The sequence below is a fragment of the Notolepis coatsorum genome (genome assembly GCF_963971535.1).
Source record: "Notolepis coatsorum genome assembly, chromosome: 12".
Taxonomy (NCBI): domain Eukaryota; kingdom Metazoa; phylum Chordata; class Actinopteri; order Aulopiformes; family Paralepididae; genus Notolepis; species Notolepis coatsorum.
In genome coordinates, this window is record NC_140176.1 from 68368333 (window position 1) to 68383649 (window position 15317).

The following is a 15317-nucleotide window of genomic DNA, read 5'->3' on the forward strand; positions in this document are numbered from 1 at the left end:
TCAGTTAACCCGTTAACCCGCCGGGGACGCAGATCTGCTGTTCTGGTACCCTGAGGGATTTGTGCTTTTTTTCAGTGGGAAAAAATGCCTGGTCGGCCCGGGTGTCACAGGGTTGGGCGGTATGGAGACCCTTTGTTGGGTACATGTTGTACCCTGCACTATCATGAAGAGGCTGGTTCTCCATTCTTTTCGCTCCTCTCTCACGCATGGCGAAGAGGGGGCTGTTGGGGTGGTCTTTTGGACCTCCTCTGGTAACCCTGTGTGCTTCCCGAGCCGCCGGGCCCGGTCCGAAGTTATGTTTCGTAGACCCGTAGGCCTGGAATAACCCTTTTTTGAAAACTGAAACACTTGTACTGCGGTATAGCTAGTGTATACCCGCAGGTGTGTTTTGGAGTTTTTTCTTGAGGGGTTATAGGAACAACCACCACATGTGGTACCAAGAGGGTGGTTGATTCCCTGGTGTGTTGGAGCAGAGTCAACTCCCGGGTTACCCGGTTGAGTGTGCCCCTGCACGTTCATGACGCCTGCCAATCGTGTCAGCTTTCTCTGCCTCGACCCCTCTGGGTCGGGGTTTTTTGGTGGAGGCTTTGTCATGGTGCGCAACAATGCCAGCATACGCCCCTTCCGCCGGGGTGCTGTTTTCAGTTGACCCCTTTGGCGCCTGTCTCGTCCGCAGTGCTCCAGGCTCGGGTCAAACGCCTGCTGCCTGGTTTAAGGGATCGACCCCCTCTGGGGTCGTCTCCCCGGTGCGCTGCCTGCTTCCGCTGTAGTATAGCCTTTTGAGTGCTTCAAGTTACGGCCATGCTGACTGCCTGAGTTTGCCAGGGTCAGTGTGCCAGGCGGCGTACTAGTGGGGGGAAGGGCCCGCTCTTGGAGGGGCCCTGTCCAAATACGCTGGCGATGTGGGGGGCGGTGTCACTAAGTGACCGCCTGGTGAGGTCTTGATGCTTTGGCGTCATTGACCTCTCCGGGCCCCCTTTTTCCGGGGGATCCAGTCCCTTCAGTGGGTCTGGGTCTTCCTTCGCGCTCCGCTGCTACGGCCTTGCCACGGGGTTGAGTTTGCTCTTGACCCCGTGATTTTGGGGGCAGTAACGAGGTTTGTTCCTTCCGTTCGTTCCCTGGTGGCATGTGGGTTGTGCGTGTGCGTAGTCGTGGGGTCAAACCACGGTCTGCTCACCCTGTGCGTTGAGTTGCTCGAGTTTCTCTTCGCACGGTCGGATCCGTCTCCCTCCCGTCCTCCAATAGGGAGGGTATCCTCCATTAGGGAGGGTCAGGGGGCTTGGTCCTCTCCGGTCTGATGGTTATGGGGGGCCTCAGCGGGGTACATTTGTCGAGCTTCAGGCTCCCGCTCAGCTCCTGTAGTGCAGATGACGCTGAGCGGCAGCCAGTATGATATAGAACGTAAGGTTATGTATATAACCAAGTTCTATGAATACTGGTGACGCTCAGCGTCGGGACGCCACTGAGGCCCTTGATCTCGCCTTGTGGTGAAAGTTTGGGAAGGAGGCGAGTAGGTGACCACACACCTGCTTATGAAGGTAGCGGATAGGGGTGTGGCCAGACGGATGTTGGTATGTAAAGGTACATTGTGGATTTTTATTCAGTGCATGTGCACGAAGTGAGGTTAGTGCAGATGACGCTGAGCGTCACCAGTATTCATAGAACTTGGTTATATACATAACCTTACCTTACGTTAACCTTTCACCACCACACTACAGAAGGTTAACCTTTCACTACCACACTACAGACGGTTAACCTTTCACTACCACACTACAGAGGGTTAACCTTTCACTACCACACTACAGAAGGTTAACCTTTCACTACCACACTACAGACGGTTAACCTTTCACTACCACACTACAGAAGGTTAACCTTTCACTACCACACTACAGACGGTTAACCTTTCACTACCACACTACAGACGGTTAACCTTCTGTAGTGTGGTAGTGAAAGCGTTAACCCTTTGTAGTGTGGTAGTGAAAGGCTAACCTTCTGTAGTGTGGTAGTGAAAGCGTTAACCCTTTGTAGTGTGGTAGTGAAAGGGTTTGTTCAACTGAAAGCAGTGGCTACATTGAGATTAACTGTGTTTGATGAGTTCATGCATCAATTTCCATTCATCTGCATATTTTATAACGAGTCGCCCGGAAAAAGCACATCAAAGGACTCTTCTACAAGTCACAATGAGGGCTTAAATGGCAACATAGAAGCGCTATTGATAGTTGCTGTAGAGGTGTATTTCCCCCCCTAGTGCAGTAGCACCCGTTGGATATAGGGCTTGTTAAAAATGCTACCAAAATACGTATGTAACGCCTCAACATATCCATGCATTTGCTTTTCTTGTTTGGCTAATTAAAGGTGCTATAGGTTAAAAGAACATGTATGTAGACTAACAATTAAAATACACCCACAGAGGGCGGTCAGGTGGCGTAGCGGAGATTGCGTTTGTCACCAAACGCCGGAGACGCTGGATTTGCCTGTTCGAATCCAGCTCACAGCTCCGGCGTTGTCACCAGCTTGGCTGGCCGTTCACACTAATACAATTGGCAGTATTAGAGGGTGGGAAAGCTGGCGGGGTGGGTCCGGGTCGTTGTAAACAGCGACTCCTACAGTTCGGTCGGGGCGCCTGCTCAGCGCGGATAGGATCTAAGGGGGGTAGTGTGATCCTTCCACGCGTTACACCCTCTCAGTGAGAGTCCGCGCTGCCAGGTGAAAAGAATCGGTTGATTGGCTAGACGTGTGTCGGAGGAAGCACGTGATAGCCTCCACTCTCCCAGACCGACTGTGGGGGGTAAGTGCGCAGCGACCAGGAAGGGGATTGGGAATTGGCATAACGACTAACATTGGGATGGGAGAAAATCGGAAGAAAAAGGAGGGGAAAAAAAGATCAAAAAAAAAGAAAAAAAAAAAAAAAAAAAACACAGCTTTTAGAAAGGTACAAAATAAAAGTATTGCTTTTCCCCCAAATAAATTATTGATTTATTTAATGTGCCGGGTCCAAAATGAATGTTGTTGTTTACATGTATCCCCTCCCTACTTTCCATTTCCCCACATGGGATGCACCTGATTGGATAAACATGCTGCTAGTTGAGACATGCTCTCATGGGACATCTAGTGGCTCAATGTTCTATAGCACCTTTAATATTGCTCAGCAAAGTATTTTATTGAATTGTTTTCTCATTTTTAAATTAGAATGAAATTGTTGAGACAAACCATATTATGGTGTCTTAAACACGTTATCATTATGCAGAGTGAACGTTTCTTTTATGCCTCTTATGCATCTCTTTTGCAGCCTTCTTCTCGGAAATTATCGTTCACCTGCTCGCTCGCCGTCCCGCTTGATCACACAGTAATGCAAACGATCGACCATTTGTACACAGTAAAAATAATGTGTCCTTTTCTCCTATAGAATTTAATCCTAAAGAGAATCCCTACCCGTACAGTGCAGTTAAATTAAAGTAAATGATGGTTTTGAGAAGTTTAATACTCTTTGTTGTTTTTGTTGTCTCACCAGGGTGAACCGATGGAGAGCTCTCACCACCCCAGAGAGACCACCAACATGAGAACTCACACGGTCGCCTCATACTTCAGAGTGAGTGTTTCTTTTCTGGTCAACAAATATAAAGATTTGTGTTTACAGAAGTGCATTGTAAGCCACTCTATATAGACAGGTTTCTCGTCTTATCAGACTCAGTGTGCCCGTGCATCAAGGAGGCAAAAAGGAAGGAAGTAATCCTGGTCAGAAGTCAGAACAACAGGCCAGACCACAATATATTTGCATTTGTTAGCCATGCTAGCGATCTAAACAATCGATCCATGCCAAGGCTAGATAGGTAAAAGGTGAAAGACTCCACAGCCATACCAATTTGGCAAAATTACATTCAGCCGTTTTAGTTTGAAACAACTTTTAGTCAGGGGAGTGCCACTTTTTTAGCTTGTGCATGTATAGGGGGCAACTCAGTCACATGATTCAGTGGGTAATGCTGATTGGCTCGAACGCGGTATATTTATAAACAAGAAACGTGTCTATGAACAATGACACATACTGTAGTGACATAGATGTGAACTGCCGCAGGCTTTAATTAAGAGGGAGCTGCAGTCCATGTTGCATTAGTGCATACATGATGAGAGTAACATTGTGTATCAACTGCGATATTGGCAGAATGGAAAAACACAGTGACCGAGAGGCAGATCTCTCTCTCCCTCCCTCCCTCCCTCCCTCCCTCCCTCCCTCCCTCCCTCCCTCCCTCCCTCTCTCTCTCTCTCTCTCTCTCTCTCTCTCTCTCTCTCTCTCTCTCTCTCTCTCTCCATCTCAGATCAACAAATAGGCAATAGCAAACTTAAATACTTAGCTAACCTATGACCACGGCTCAGAAGTGAATGAATAAATGTAACAAATGTAATGATTTTCATACTGTGGCGTTGAGATGGTTCACTCTGGGTCGGCGCATCTACAAGCGTTGCACATGTGGATTGTTGTTGTCGAGATGTCAAGTATAGATTGAACTGGTTTTACACAAAGTGCCGGTGAGCCGCCACTAGTGGCAAAGTGAATGAATGGATTAATGAATGAATGAATGAATGAATGAATGAATTAATTAATTAATTAATTAATTAATTGATTAAAGGCCAACTTGCATGTTGTATTTTTGTTCAATAAACAATGTGGACTAGGCCAACGGTGACTTTCATGAAGGAGGAAAAAAAAATTATTGAAATTGACCCAGTTTTAGCGTTTTTATCAAACATTTTGTCTGCCCAACACAATCACCACGCACGTGGATATTTTAATCAATGGTTCATAACGTGCGCGTGTAATCGAAATGATGTCGTCACAACAGGTGCAGGGCACCAGGGGGCTCTGAGAGTCACACACAGCTAGTGGCAGGCACTGGAAGCAAGGAGCCTTCTTGTTACTTGTTACAGCAGGCAGAGAGCCTTGCTACTACTAGCCGAATGAAAATGTATCTGTTTCACCTAACAACACTATTGCTCCGTGATCATAGCCATCCATCTCTAAAGATAACTACTATTTGTAAAAGCCACAACCACGTTACCATATTTGTAATAATGTAAATCATTGTGTCGTTGTACATATTGTGTATACACTGTTAGAAGCTAACATAGCTTAGCTTGGTAGCTATTGTGCTAACAACATATCCCGACGTCCGGCTCGCTGGCCGGCATGAACGCCTGACCCAAAATGGTTCTCTCCTCTCTGTACACCCCCGTCCCCACGGGTACCCTGCCGGGGAGCCCATGGACGCGACAACGGCGGCAGCCGTAGGGTGCTCGAGCCCGTAACGCTAGTTGTTACGAAGGATCAGATTAAACCGAATAAATATATTTATTGATTGATATATATTGCATAATATTTGTATATCGTTTGATATCCCTTGTGTATTCCTTGTACATATACACGGAATATCCCTTTAGCCTAGTACAGACCATAATATTTCATTCTCCTATTGGACAGCGGTCCACCAGGCGCCATTGCCATACCTCCAAGGTCTGGTTCAAAGTCACCGCCAAGGACTTGCCTGGACATGAACGGTTCTGCGCAAGGATATGAGACAGGAATAAAGCTGGTACTAGTTTGTTCACCTAACATATAAATACGGCGCAGGTGAATACAGAAGTAGAGTTACCCAATAAGTTGAAGCCTCACCCACGATACAACGTGCGGTGAAGTATGGCCTGTTTGGCCCCAAATAGAGCATTGAGACCGCGTGCGAATTAATAACTGAAGTATCAGAGTTTAACGCTGTACCGTCGAGTTCGACCTATTCTATTAAGTCAGTAATAGTCTATTTATGTATAGTGTATCGTGCGGCTACCGTTCTACAGTGACCAGCATCACCAACGTTTCCTCGTACCAGCTAGTGTGCTTATCCAGGCTGGGCTGCTTACCCTGGCGCTTTCACCCGAGGAGCCCTAGACGAGGACCGTGTGGATCATGTACACTGGATAACCTACCGACGACTGCATAGCCCTTTTCGGCTGGATTATATTTGCTTTTGGTCCTGTAATTGATGGAGCGGAGAATCGCCTACACCCACAATTGTGTGGGATTTACCCTGTGAGGAGCCACGTCGAGCCCGCCTCTCAGAAGCCTGAGGCCGGCTAGCTTTCTTCCATGCGGAGCTGCATGCTACGGAGAACAGCTGTATTCGTCTGCGGATCAAGAGATTATTGCACCGTCTCCTGTACTTGGAGTCTCTTTATCATCGTTGACCCAGACTCTACTACCGACAAATCCTCTCCCCTTGCTGGCTTACGACCGGAGGGACCCTACCAGTATCTCCCGCTATATTACCAGAGTACCATAGATATAATTCCTAAGATTCAGGTTGTATTATTATCTCCTGCGTAATATGAGAATGGACATATGTTATTGATTTGCCTACGCACATTCCTTTGCCTTATAAGCGCATCCAAAGTAAAGTATATTATGTACTATCATTGCTGCTAATAAATACTTAAATCCAGTTTTGTGTGGAACCGAGTCATTGTGGGAAGTGTTCATCATAAGATACCTGTGTACTGTATGGCCAGTAGTAATGTACATAAGACAGTAGTGGTTTAATGATACCATACTTATCAATACAGTCAGGGAATTGTACCCCTCAGTTACAATTGGTCCTTCGAGCCGGAGAGTAACTAGCGTAATATTAATATAGTGGTATTAATATTGACATGGCCAATGATGAACACTCCACAAAACGGTTCTCCTAAAATAGATCGCCCGCAGCGTAGACGGCAGACACCTCAGTACTTAGAGGATTACGTTGCCAGTATACTACCTAGCTTTCTACAGACGGTAAACGCGGAAAAAGTAGATAGTAAAATTATGTCCGACCCTACCGACCAGGCTACCCCGCCAGTAGAGACCCTAGTGGGTTCTAACGTAACTGACCAAGCTCACGGTGGGGACCAGGAGGGACCTGACATGACTTTACCCCCCGCCAAGACCGAAGAAGTAGTCCCCGGAGAGCTCCAGGATAAAGAAAGCCCTCCAGGGATGGAACTCGACCCACCACAAGAAGGGACGCGCACCCCGGAGATGGATCTCCTCGATACGCCACAGGAGAACGGATCTCCAACGAGTACTACCAGGAGCGGATCACCTCAACCAGCGTCTTCCCCCAGCGAGGCGGACAAGATGCTGGCGCAGGCCTTCCTCGCCAGCCTGGCAGCCTCAACCGAGCGCGATCGACTCCAAGCACAGACGCTTAGTGAGCGCGAACATTCTTCCATGGAAAGAGAACGCCTTCAAGCGCAGCAACGGAGTGACGAAGACCGCATACGCCTAGAGATTAGACGCCTCCAGACGGAAGAGAATATGGGAAGAGACCGCGCCGAAGCCCAGCGCGCCGCCGCCGAAGCCCAGCGCGCCGCTGCCGGTGCCCAAAGAGAAGCAGAGCGCGACCTCGCTCTCACCAAGCGCGAAGCCGAGCGCGACCGATTACAAGCGCAGATAATGGAGCAGCTGATTACCAGGGCAACCCCCCCTCCCTCCGCACGGGGCTCCAGGGCCTCGTCAAGACAAGGGTCAAGGGCACTCTCCCCTACCCGATCAAGCGACCCTGAGCCCGACCACCAGAGAGAGCCTATACCCCTCTCCGAACCCCTTCCCCGACCGGTCCAAGCGAGACCCAGCTACAGGGAAGAACCGGTCTATACCGCGGAGAGGCTAAATAGACGACTACAGGATCTAGATGACCTGCCAGAGGAAGAAGAAGAGGGAGAGGAGGAGAGTCAAGCCCAACAGCATCACAGTACTCCACAGGACCAGGAGGTCCAGTACAGCCCAGACTTTACCCCCGCGGCTCTGCGCTACAGACCCCCGACTCAATTCACGGGTGAGCTTGACGCACGACCAGCCCCGAGGAACAGCACCTGGGTACGCGGGCCTTGGTACCCAGCAGGTACCAGCCCACCACGACACGTAAGAGGAGACTCGCCTAGGAGGCCTCTCCTCCAACGCTCACCGATGTGCCAGCCATCCATGGCATCGTACCTTGGCACACCGACGTTCCTGGACTTCACACACGAGAACAGAGCACAGTACACAGAGCTACGAATGTGCTTAGAGACAATGATGTCCGATGTAACTGATGAACCGTACAAGTATGCTATCCTACTCAAGCACCTCAAGGTGCCCCGAGCGCACAATATAGCGCTGGCATATTCCACCTCTACTACCCCATACACCGCGGCTCTAGCAGCACTCGACCAAAGATATGGACGCATATGGGACTACGTAATACAAGAGATAAGGAATATTGACCGTCTACCCCCAGCCACAGACAATCGCTCACTAGATGACCTGTCTATCAAGGTACAATCCCTGGTAGGGATGCTGGGGGCGCAAAAGGAAAAGGGTATGCACGAACTGTACGCAAACTCTAATGTCGAGAGGATTTTAGAGAAGCTTCCGCCCGCCCGACAAGAGCGCTTCAGGCGGCAAAGAGACCACCGTGATCCTAACGGTCCCGAGCCATCCCTCCTAGACCTAGCCGACTTCCTGGCGAGAGAAGTCAACAGCCTACGGTTGGATACGTTCGTGCGGAGCACACCAAGCTCCAGAGAGGGACCTAGGAGAGCAAACGATGGCCGCAGATTGGTGACCGTCATGCACCAAGCAGAATCAGTACCGAGCAACAAGAACCACAGTACCCCCTCGATGAAAGAGAAGTGGAAGATGGTGTGCCCGTACTGCGAAAAGGAACACTGGCTGTCACACTGTGACACGTTCAAGAAGATGACCGCCGACGAGGTGAGTCAATGGATAAAGTCCAACCGACGCTGTTACCGATGTGCGCGCAGTCACATGGCAGCCGATTGCCGCTTAAAGAAGAGGTGTAGTCGGTGTGACGGAGCCCACTTGGACGTCCTACATGACAGTAACAGAAGAAAGCCTGCACCCTCAAGCAGCACAAAGGCAAGTGTTATGTACATTGACCCCGCCAGCAGCGGGGGAGCCCGGGTGCTCTTGAAGGTGGTCCGCGTAACATTGAGTTACCAAGACAAGGTCATGGACACCTACGCCGTCCTTGACGACGGGTCAGAGAAGACCCTTCTCCTCGCGTCCGCTGCGGCCCAGCTGGGGCTGCGGGGGAGCGAAGAAACGATGACGATTCGGACAATAAGAAGTGTTGTGAAGGATCAGATTAAACCGAATATGTATATTTATTTATATATATATATTTAATTGTATTTGTATATCGTTTGATATCCCATGTATATTCCTTGTACAATATGCATTGAATATCCCCGTTTCTACTAAACAGCCCATAATTGTTTCATTCTACCATTGGACTAGAACCTGGCGCCAGGTTGCCATACCCCTAGGTTCGAGTTCAATCGTGCCGCCTAACATGTCGAGGCAGCCCCCGGTTCCGCGCAGTAATATGCCGGGCGAAATACGTGTGGTACTATTTGTTCATAGCGCATATATATATGACGCTCGTAAAGTAGAACTTTCTTTTAGTCCAGTTCTTTACCCTCCAACAGAGTGACAGACGCAAAAGCCTCCCCACGAAGCACGTGCGGTGTAGTAGGGCCTACTTGGCCCAGAATAGGCATTGAGATATCGTGTAGATTAATAGTTGAATAGTTGGTCATAGTTTGGCACCATACCGTCGAGTTGGACGTATTCTATTAGGCTAATAATAGTCTATTTATGTATGGTGCATCGTTCGGTTCGAGTCCTACAGTTATCAGTACCCCCATCGTTCCTGACGTTATCTGGACGCTTATTCAGGCTGGTCAGACCCCTAGTGGTGATTACATCCGAGGAGCTCCGGGTCAAGAGCGACTGGACCTGTATATTGGATTACTCTACCCGACGACGGCGAGCCTTCCACGGCTCTTGGATTATGCTTTATGTGCTTTGATTATTCCATGGATAAAGGCCAACACTGTCGAGTGTTGGAATTACCCCCCGGAGAGGACTACAGGTGAGGCGGCGCTCTACACGTGAGGTCGCACCACGTCTCTCCGTTGTGGACCGGCAGATACCGTTCCACAGAGGGTCCAGCTGTGTTCGTCTACGGACCGAGGTTCTGTGGGCACTGGGTCTAAGACTTTGGATTCTCCCAAGACACCGTCGGCTAGATGGGACACCGCCAGCGACTTCTCTAACCCCCCCCTCCTACTGTCTTACAACCAGCGGGAACCCCCCCCCCCTTAGTGTATCCAGCTATAATCATTTAAGTACTATCGCTATCGTTTCCTAAATATTCCAGGTTGTATACTTACTCCCTGCGCAACCAGAGATTGGACATTCAATGTTGATTTACCTACGAATACTCATTTGCCATAAAAGTGCATACTTAACATTTCAAATCATAAATGTAATTAAGTGAATATTGTGTACACCCTTTGCTGTATTAAATATTCGATTTGGTCCATTTGTGTTGGTTCGTTTCATCAGGTGGGAAAGTGTTCATCATACTTATATCTTGTACTGGGTGGCCAGAAGTTAAAGTACATGAGGTAGTGGTATTAAATATCATATCTAACAATACAGTCAGGGAATTGTACCCCTCAGCTACAATTGGTCCTTCGAGCCGGAGGGTAACTAGTGTAATATTAATATAGTGTTATTAATATCGAAATGGCCTATGATGAACACTCCACGAAACGATCCTCCTAACCTAGAACGCCCGCGGCGCAGACGACAGACACCTCAGTACTTAGAGGCTTACACTGTCAGTCAACTACCTAGCCTTCGACAAACGGTAAACGTAGTAAAAGTAGAAAGTAAAATTATGTCTGACCTTAACGACCAGGTTTCCCCGACCACAGCGGCCCTAGTAGGTCCTAATGTAACTGACCAAGCCCACGGTGGAGACCAGGAGGGAATTGACATGCCTTTACCCCCCGCCACTACTAAAGAAGTAGTCCCCGACACGCCCCGGGAGGAAGACAACCCTACAGAGAGAGAACTCTGCACGGAAGAAGAAGAGGAGAGCGCCGAGGAACTAGAGCTCCAGGACTCCCCAACGAGTACCCCCAGGAGCGGTTCACGCAGGAGCGGCTCACCTCCACTACCGCCTTCCCCCAGCGAAGCGGAGAGGATACTACAACAGGCGTTCCTCGTCAGCCTGACAGCCTCCGCCGAGCGCGATCGGCTCCAAGCACAGATGCTTGGCGAGCGCGAACACCTCCAAGCGCAGCAACGGAGCGAAGAACAGCGCACACGTCTGGAGATGAGACGTTTCCAGATGGAAGAGAATATGGCAAGAGACCGGGCCGACGCCCAGCGCGCCGCTGCCGGTGCCCAAAGAGAAACAGAGCGCGCCGCCGCCGACGCCCAGCGCGCCGCTGCCGGTGCCCAAAGAGAAACAGAGCGCGCCGCCGCCGACGCCCAGCGCGCCGCTGCCGATGCCCAAAGAGACGCAGAGCGCGACAGGATACAAGCCGAGCGCGACAAGCAACAAGCGCAGCTAATGGAGCAGCTGATCAAAAGGACAACTCCCTCTCCCTCCGCCAGGGGCTCAAGGAACTCGTCGAGACAGCAGTCAAGAGCAGCGTCACCGCAACGAGCAAGCGACCCTGAACTTGACCAACAGACCGAGTCTAGACCCCCCGCAGACCCCCTCCCCATACCGGTCCAAGCGAGACCCAGCTACAAGGAAGGAGCGGCCTACACTGCGGAGAAGCTAAATAAACGATTACAAGATCTGGAAGATTTGATAGAAGAAGAAGAGGGAGAAGAGGAGAACCAAGCCCGACGACAGCACAGTACTCCACCGGACCAGGAGGTCCCATACAGTCCAGGCTATACCCCCGCGGCGCTGCGCTACAGACCCCCGACTCTATTTACGGGTGAGCACGACCAGCCCCGAGGAACAGTACCTGGACCAGCGGGCCATGGTACCCTGCCAGTACCGGCCCACAGCGAGGCGCAAGAGGGGACTCGCCCAGGAGGTCTCTCCCCCAACGCTCGCCGATGCATTCGCCATCCACGGCGTCATACAACGCCACGCCATCAATCCCAGACTTCGCCTATGAGAGTCGAGCACAGTACACGGAGCTCCGGATGTGCTTAGAGACAATGCTGGCGGATGTCATTGATGAACGCCACAAATATGCAATATTATTGAAGCACCTGAAAGTACAGCGAGCACACAATATAGCGCTAGCCTATGCTACCTCCTCGACCCCATACACAGCTGCCCTTGCAGCGCTGGATCAAAGATATGGACGTATATGGGATTACGTAATCCAGGAGATAAGGCATATTGACCGCCTACCCCCAGCCACAGACAATCGCTCACTGGACGACCTGTCAATCAAAGTGCAGTCCCTGGTGGGGATGCTGGGAGCTCAACGGGAGAAGGGCATGCATGAGCTATACGCCAACTCTAACGTTGAGAGGATTTTGGAGAAGCTGCCACCCGCAAGACAGGAGCGCTTTAGGCGGCAGAGGGACTACCGAGATCCCGACGGCCCCGAGCCATCCCTCCTTGATCTGGCCGACTTCCTGGCGAGAGAGGTCAGCAGCTTACGACTGGACACCTTCGGGCGGAGCATGCCAAGCTCCAGAGAGGGACCCAGGAGAATAAATGATGGAAGAAGATCGGTGACTGTCATGCACCAATCAGAGTCAGTACCGAGCAGTAAGAGTCACAGCACCCCCTCGAGAAAGGAGAAGTGGAAGATAGCGTGTCCCTACTGTGAGAAAGAACACTGGCTGTCACAATGTGACACATTCACAAAGATGAATGCAGAAGAAGTGAGCCAATGGATAAAGTCCAACCGGCGCTGTTATCGATGTGCGCGGCCCCACATGGCAGCCGAATGCCGCCTAAAGAAAAGGTGCAGCCGGTGCGATGGAGCCCATCTAGATATACTACACGATAGTAACGGAAGACGGCCTACACCTGCACCACGGAGCGGCACCAAGGCAAGTGTCATGTACATTGACCCCGCCAGCAGCAACGGAGCTCAAGTGCTCTTAAAGGTAGTCCGTGTGACATTGAGCTACCAGGATAAAGTCATGGACACTTACGCCGTCCTTGATGACGGGTCAGAGAAGACCCTTCTGCTCGCCTCCGCTGCGACTCAACTGGGACTGCGGGGGAGCAAGAACGAAATGACGATTCGGACAATAAGAAGAGATCTAAAGACGATAAAGGGCGAGAATGTCTCCTTCACTATCGCAGCCAACAAGCAGCCAGAGCGACGGTACAAGATCACAAATGCTTTCACCAGCCAAGAAATAGGACTCTCGCAGTACACCTACCCTGTCACCAAGTTGATGGATAAATATGTGCACCTGCGCCAATTACCTATCCCGCTCATAAACGGCGCTACCCCGACCCTGTTGATAGGCTCCGACCATGCAGAACTCATAGTCCCGATTGACCGGGTCCATACCGGTCCCCGAGGCTGTCCTGCAGCCGTCGAGACCCGCTTAGGATGGACATTACAAGGCCCCCTCGCTAAATCTCTCAACCGAACCGCAGCCACTAGCTGCTTCCACTCCCGAACGACAGAAGAAGACACCACTCTCCTGCAGCATGTCGAGAGGCTATGGACCCTAGAGACAATGCCCTTTAAGAACGAAAAGAAAGACATTCGCTCTAAAGAAGACATTTACGCCATCCACCTACTCGAGCAGGGGACAAAGAGAGTCACAGTCGGCGGAGTGATGAGATACGCAACTCCACTCCTGAGGAGAGAGGGAATGCCCCCCTTTCACGCAAAGAAAGACGCCACGGAGCGCTATCTACTGAACACAGAGCGGCGCCTAGCCAAAGACCCCGCTCAACAGAGTGTGTACCGAGCTGAGATTGAGAAGCTAATCACAGCGGGACACGTAACAAAGATTGACATTAAAGAGGCCGATCAGACGACCGAATCATGGTACGTGCCGCATCACAAGGTCCATCACAATGGCAAGGATCGCATTGTGTTTAACTGCAGCTACCAGATCGGATCCCAAAATCTGAATAAAGAGCTATTGCCCGGCCCCACACTCGGCCCCTCCCTACTAGGCGTGCTACTGCGCTTCCGCCAGGACAAGGTGGCTATAAGCGGGGATATCAAAGGGATGTTCTTGCAAGTGAGACTAGTAGAGGAGGACAAGCCTCTGCTACGGTTCCTATGGAGAGAGAAGATCGGAGATGAGAACCCATCTATCTACCAGTGGGAAGTACTCCCCTTCGGAACCACATGCAGCCCGTGCTGTGCTACATTTGCACTACAGAAACACGTCACAGAGGACCCAGCAGCAGATGAAGAGGTCCAACACAGTGTGAAGAACAGTTTCTACGTAGACAACTGTCTACAAAGCGTCTCGACTCAAGAAGAAGCCGAGGCTCTCCTAATCAAGTTACGCGCCTCCCTAATCAAAGGAGGCTTTGATCTCAGGCAGTGGGCCAGCAGTGACCCGCACGTATTGCGCAGCCTCTCCTCCGCAGACAAGGCTGCCAGCAGCGAGACCTGGATGGCGACAATCCCAGGAGAAGCCCAAGAAATGACACTAGGATTAGTCTGGCGCTTCAAAACAGACTCGCTCCACTATAGACACAAACCCTTGGCTCCAGAGCAAGGAAGGTCGGCGACGATACCGACCACCAGACGGAGTGTGTACAGAACACTCGCCAGACAATATGACCCGCTGGGATGTATTCTACCTTACACCACCAGGGCAAAGATGATTGTACGAGCACTATGGGACAAGGACCAGGGCTGGGACGACCCAATACCCGCACACCTTGCCTCAACATGGAGAGAGTGGGAGACGGAACTCCGCTCACTCCCAGGTGTCAACATACGCCGCAGCTACTTCCCATCCACAGTGAGGCCAGAGACATGCGAGATTGAGCTACACGTCTTCAGCGATGCCTCCGAAGTAGCCTACGGATCGGTTGCTTATTTGCGTGCCCAAGAGATGGGAGGAGAGATACACACTGCTTTCATACTGGCCCGCTCAAGGATAGCCCCACGTAAGCAACAATCTATCCCACGTCTAGAGCTCTGCGCAGCCCTCGCAGGAGCGCATCTAGCCACGTTAATCCAACGTGAACTCACCATTCCGGTGCATAGAACAATCTTGTGGTCAGATTCCACGACCGTACTCACATGGATTAAGTCTGATTCATGCAGATACAAAGTCTTCGTGGGAGTCAGAGTCACCGAGATTCAGGAACTAACAGAAGAAGCAAGCTAGAGATATGTGGATACCAAACACAACCCAGCTGACGTCATCACCCGGGGAATGTCCCTGGATGACCTAACCCGTCGCAACATCTACAGTGACGGACCAGCATTCCTCCAGCTCCCGGAAGGAGATTGGCCTACGC

The 15317-nt window shown here is 50.8% G+C and overlaps 1 protein-coding gene across 1 annotated transcript in view; it reads left to right on the forward strand.

Moving 5' to 3' along the window:
• The window catches only part of myo3a (myosin IIIA), a 214712-nt gene that overhangs the window by 163248 nt on the left and 36147 nt on the right, over positions 1-15317 (forward strand). Inside the window, exon 25 of the mRNA XM_084326257.1 lies at positions 3512-3589. Within this exon, the coding sequence (XP_084182383.1) occupies positions 3512-3589 (78 nt within the window). The remainder of the gene's footprint in view (positions 1-3511; positions 3590-15317) is intronic.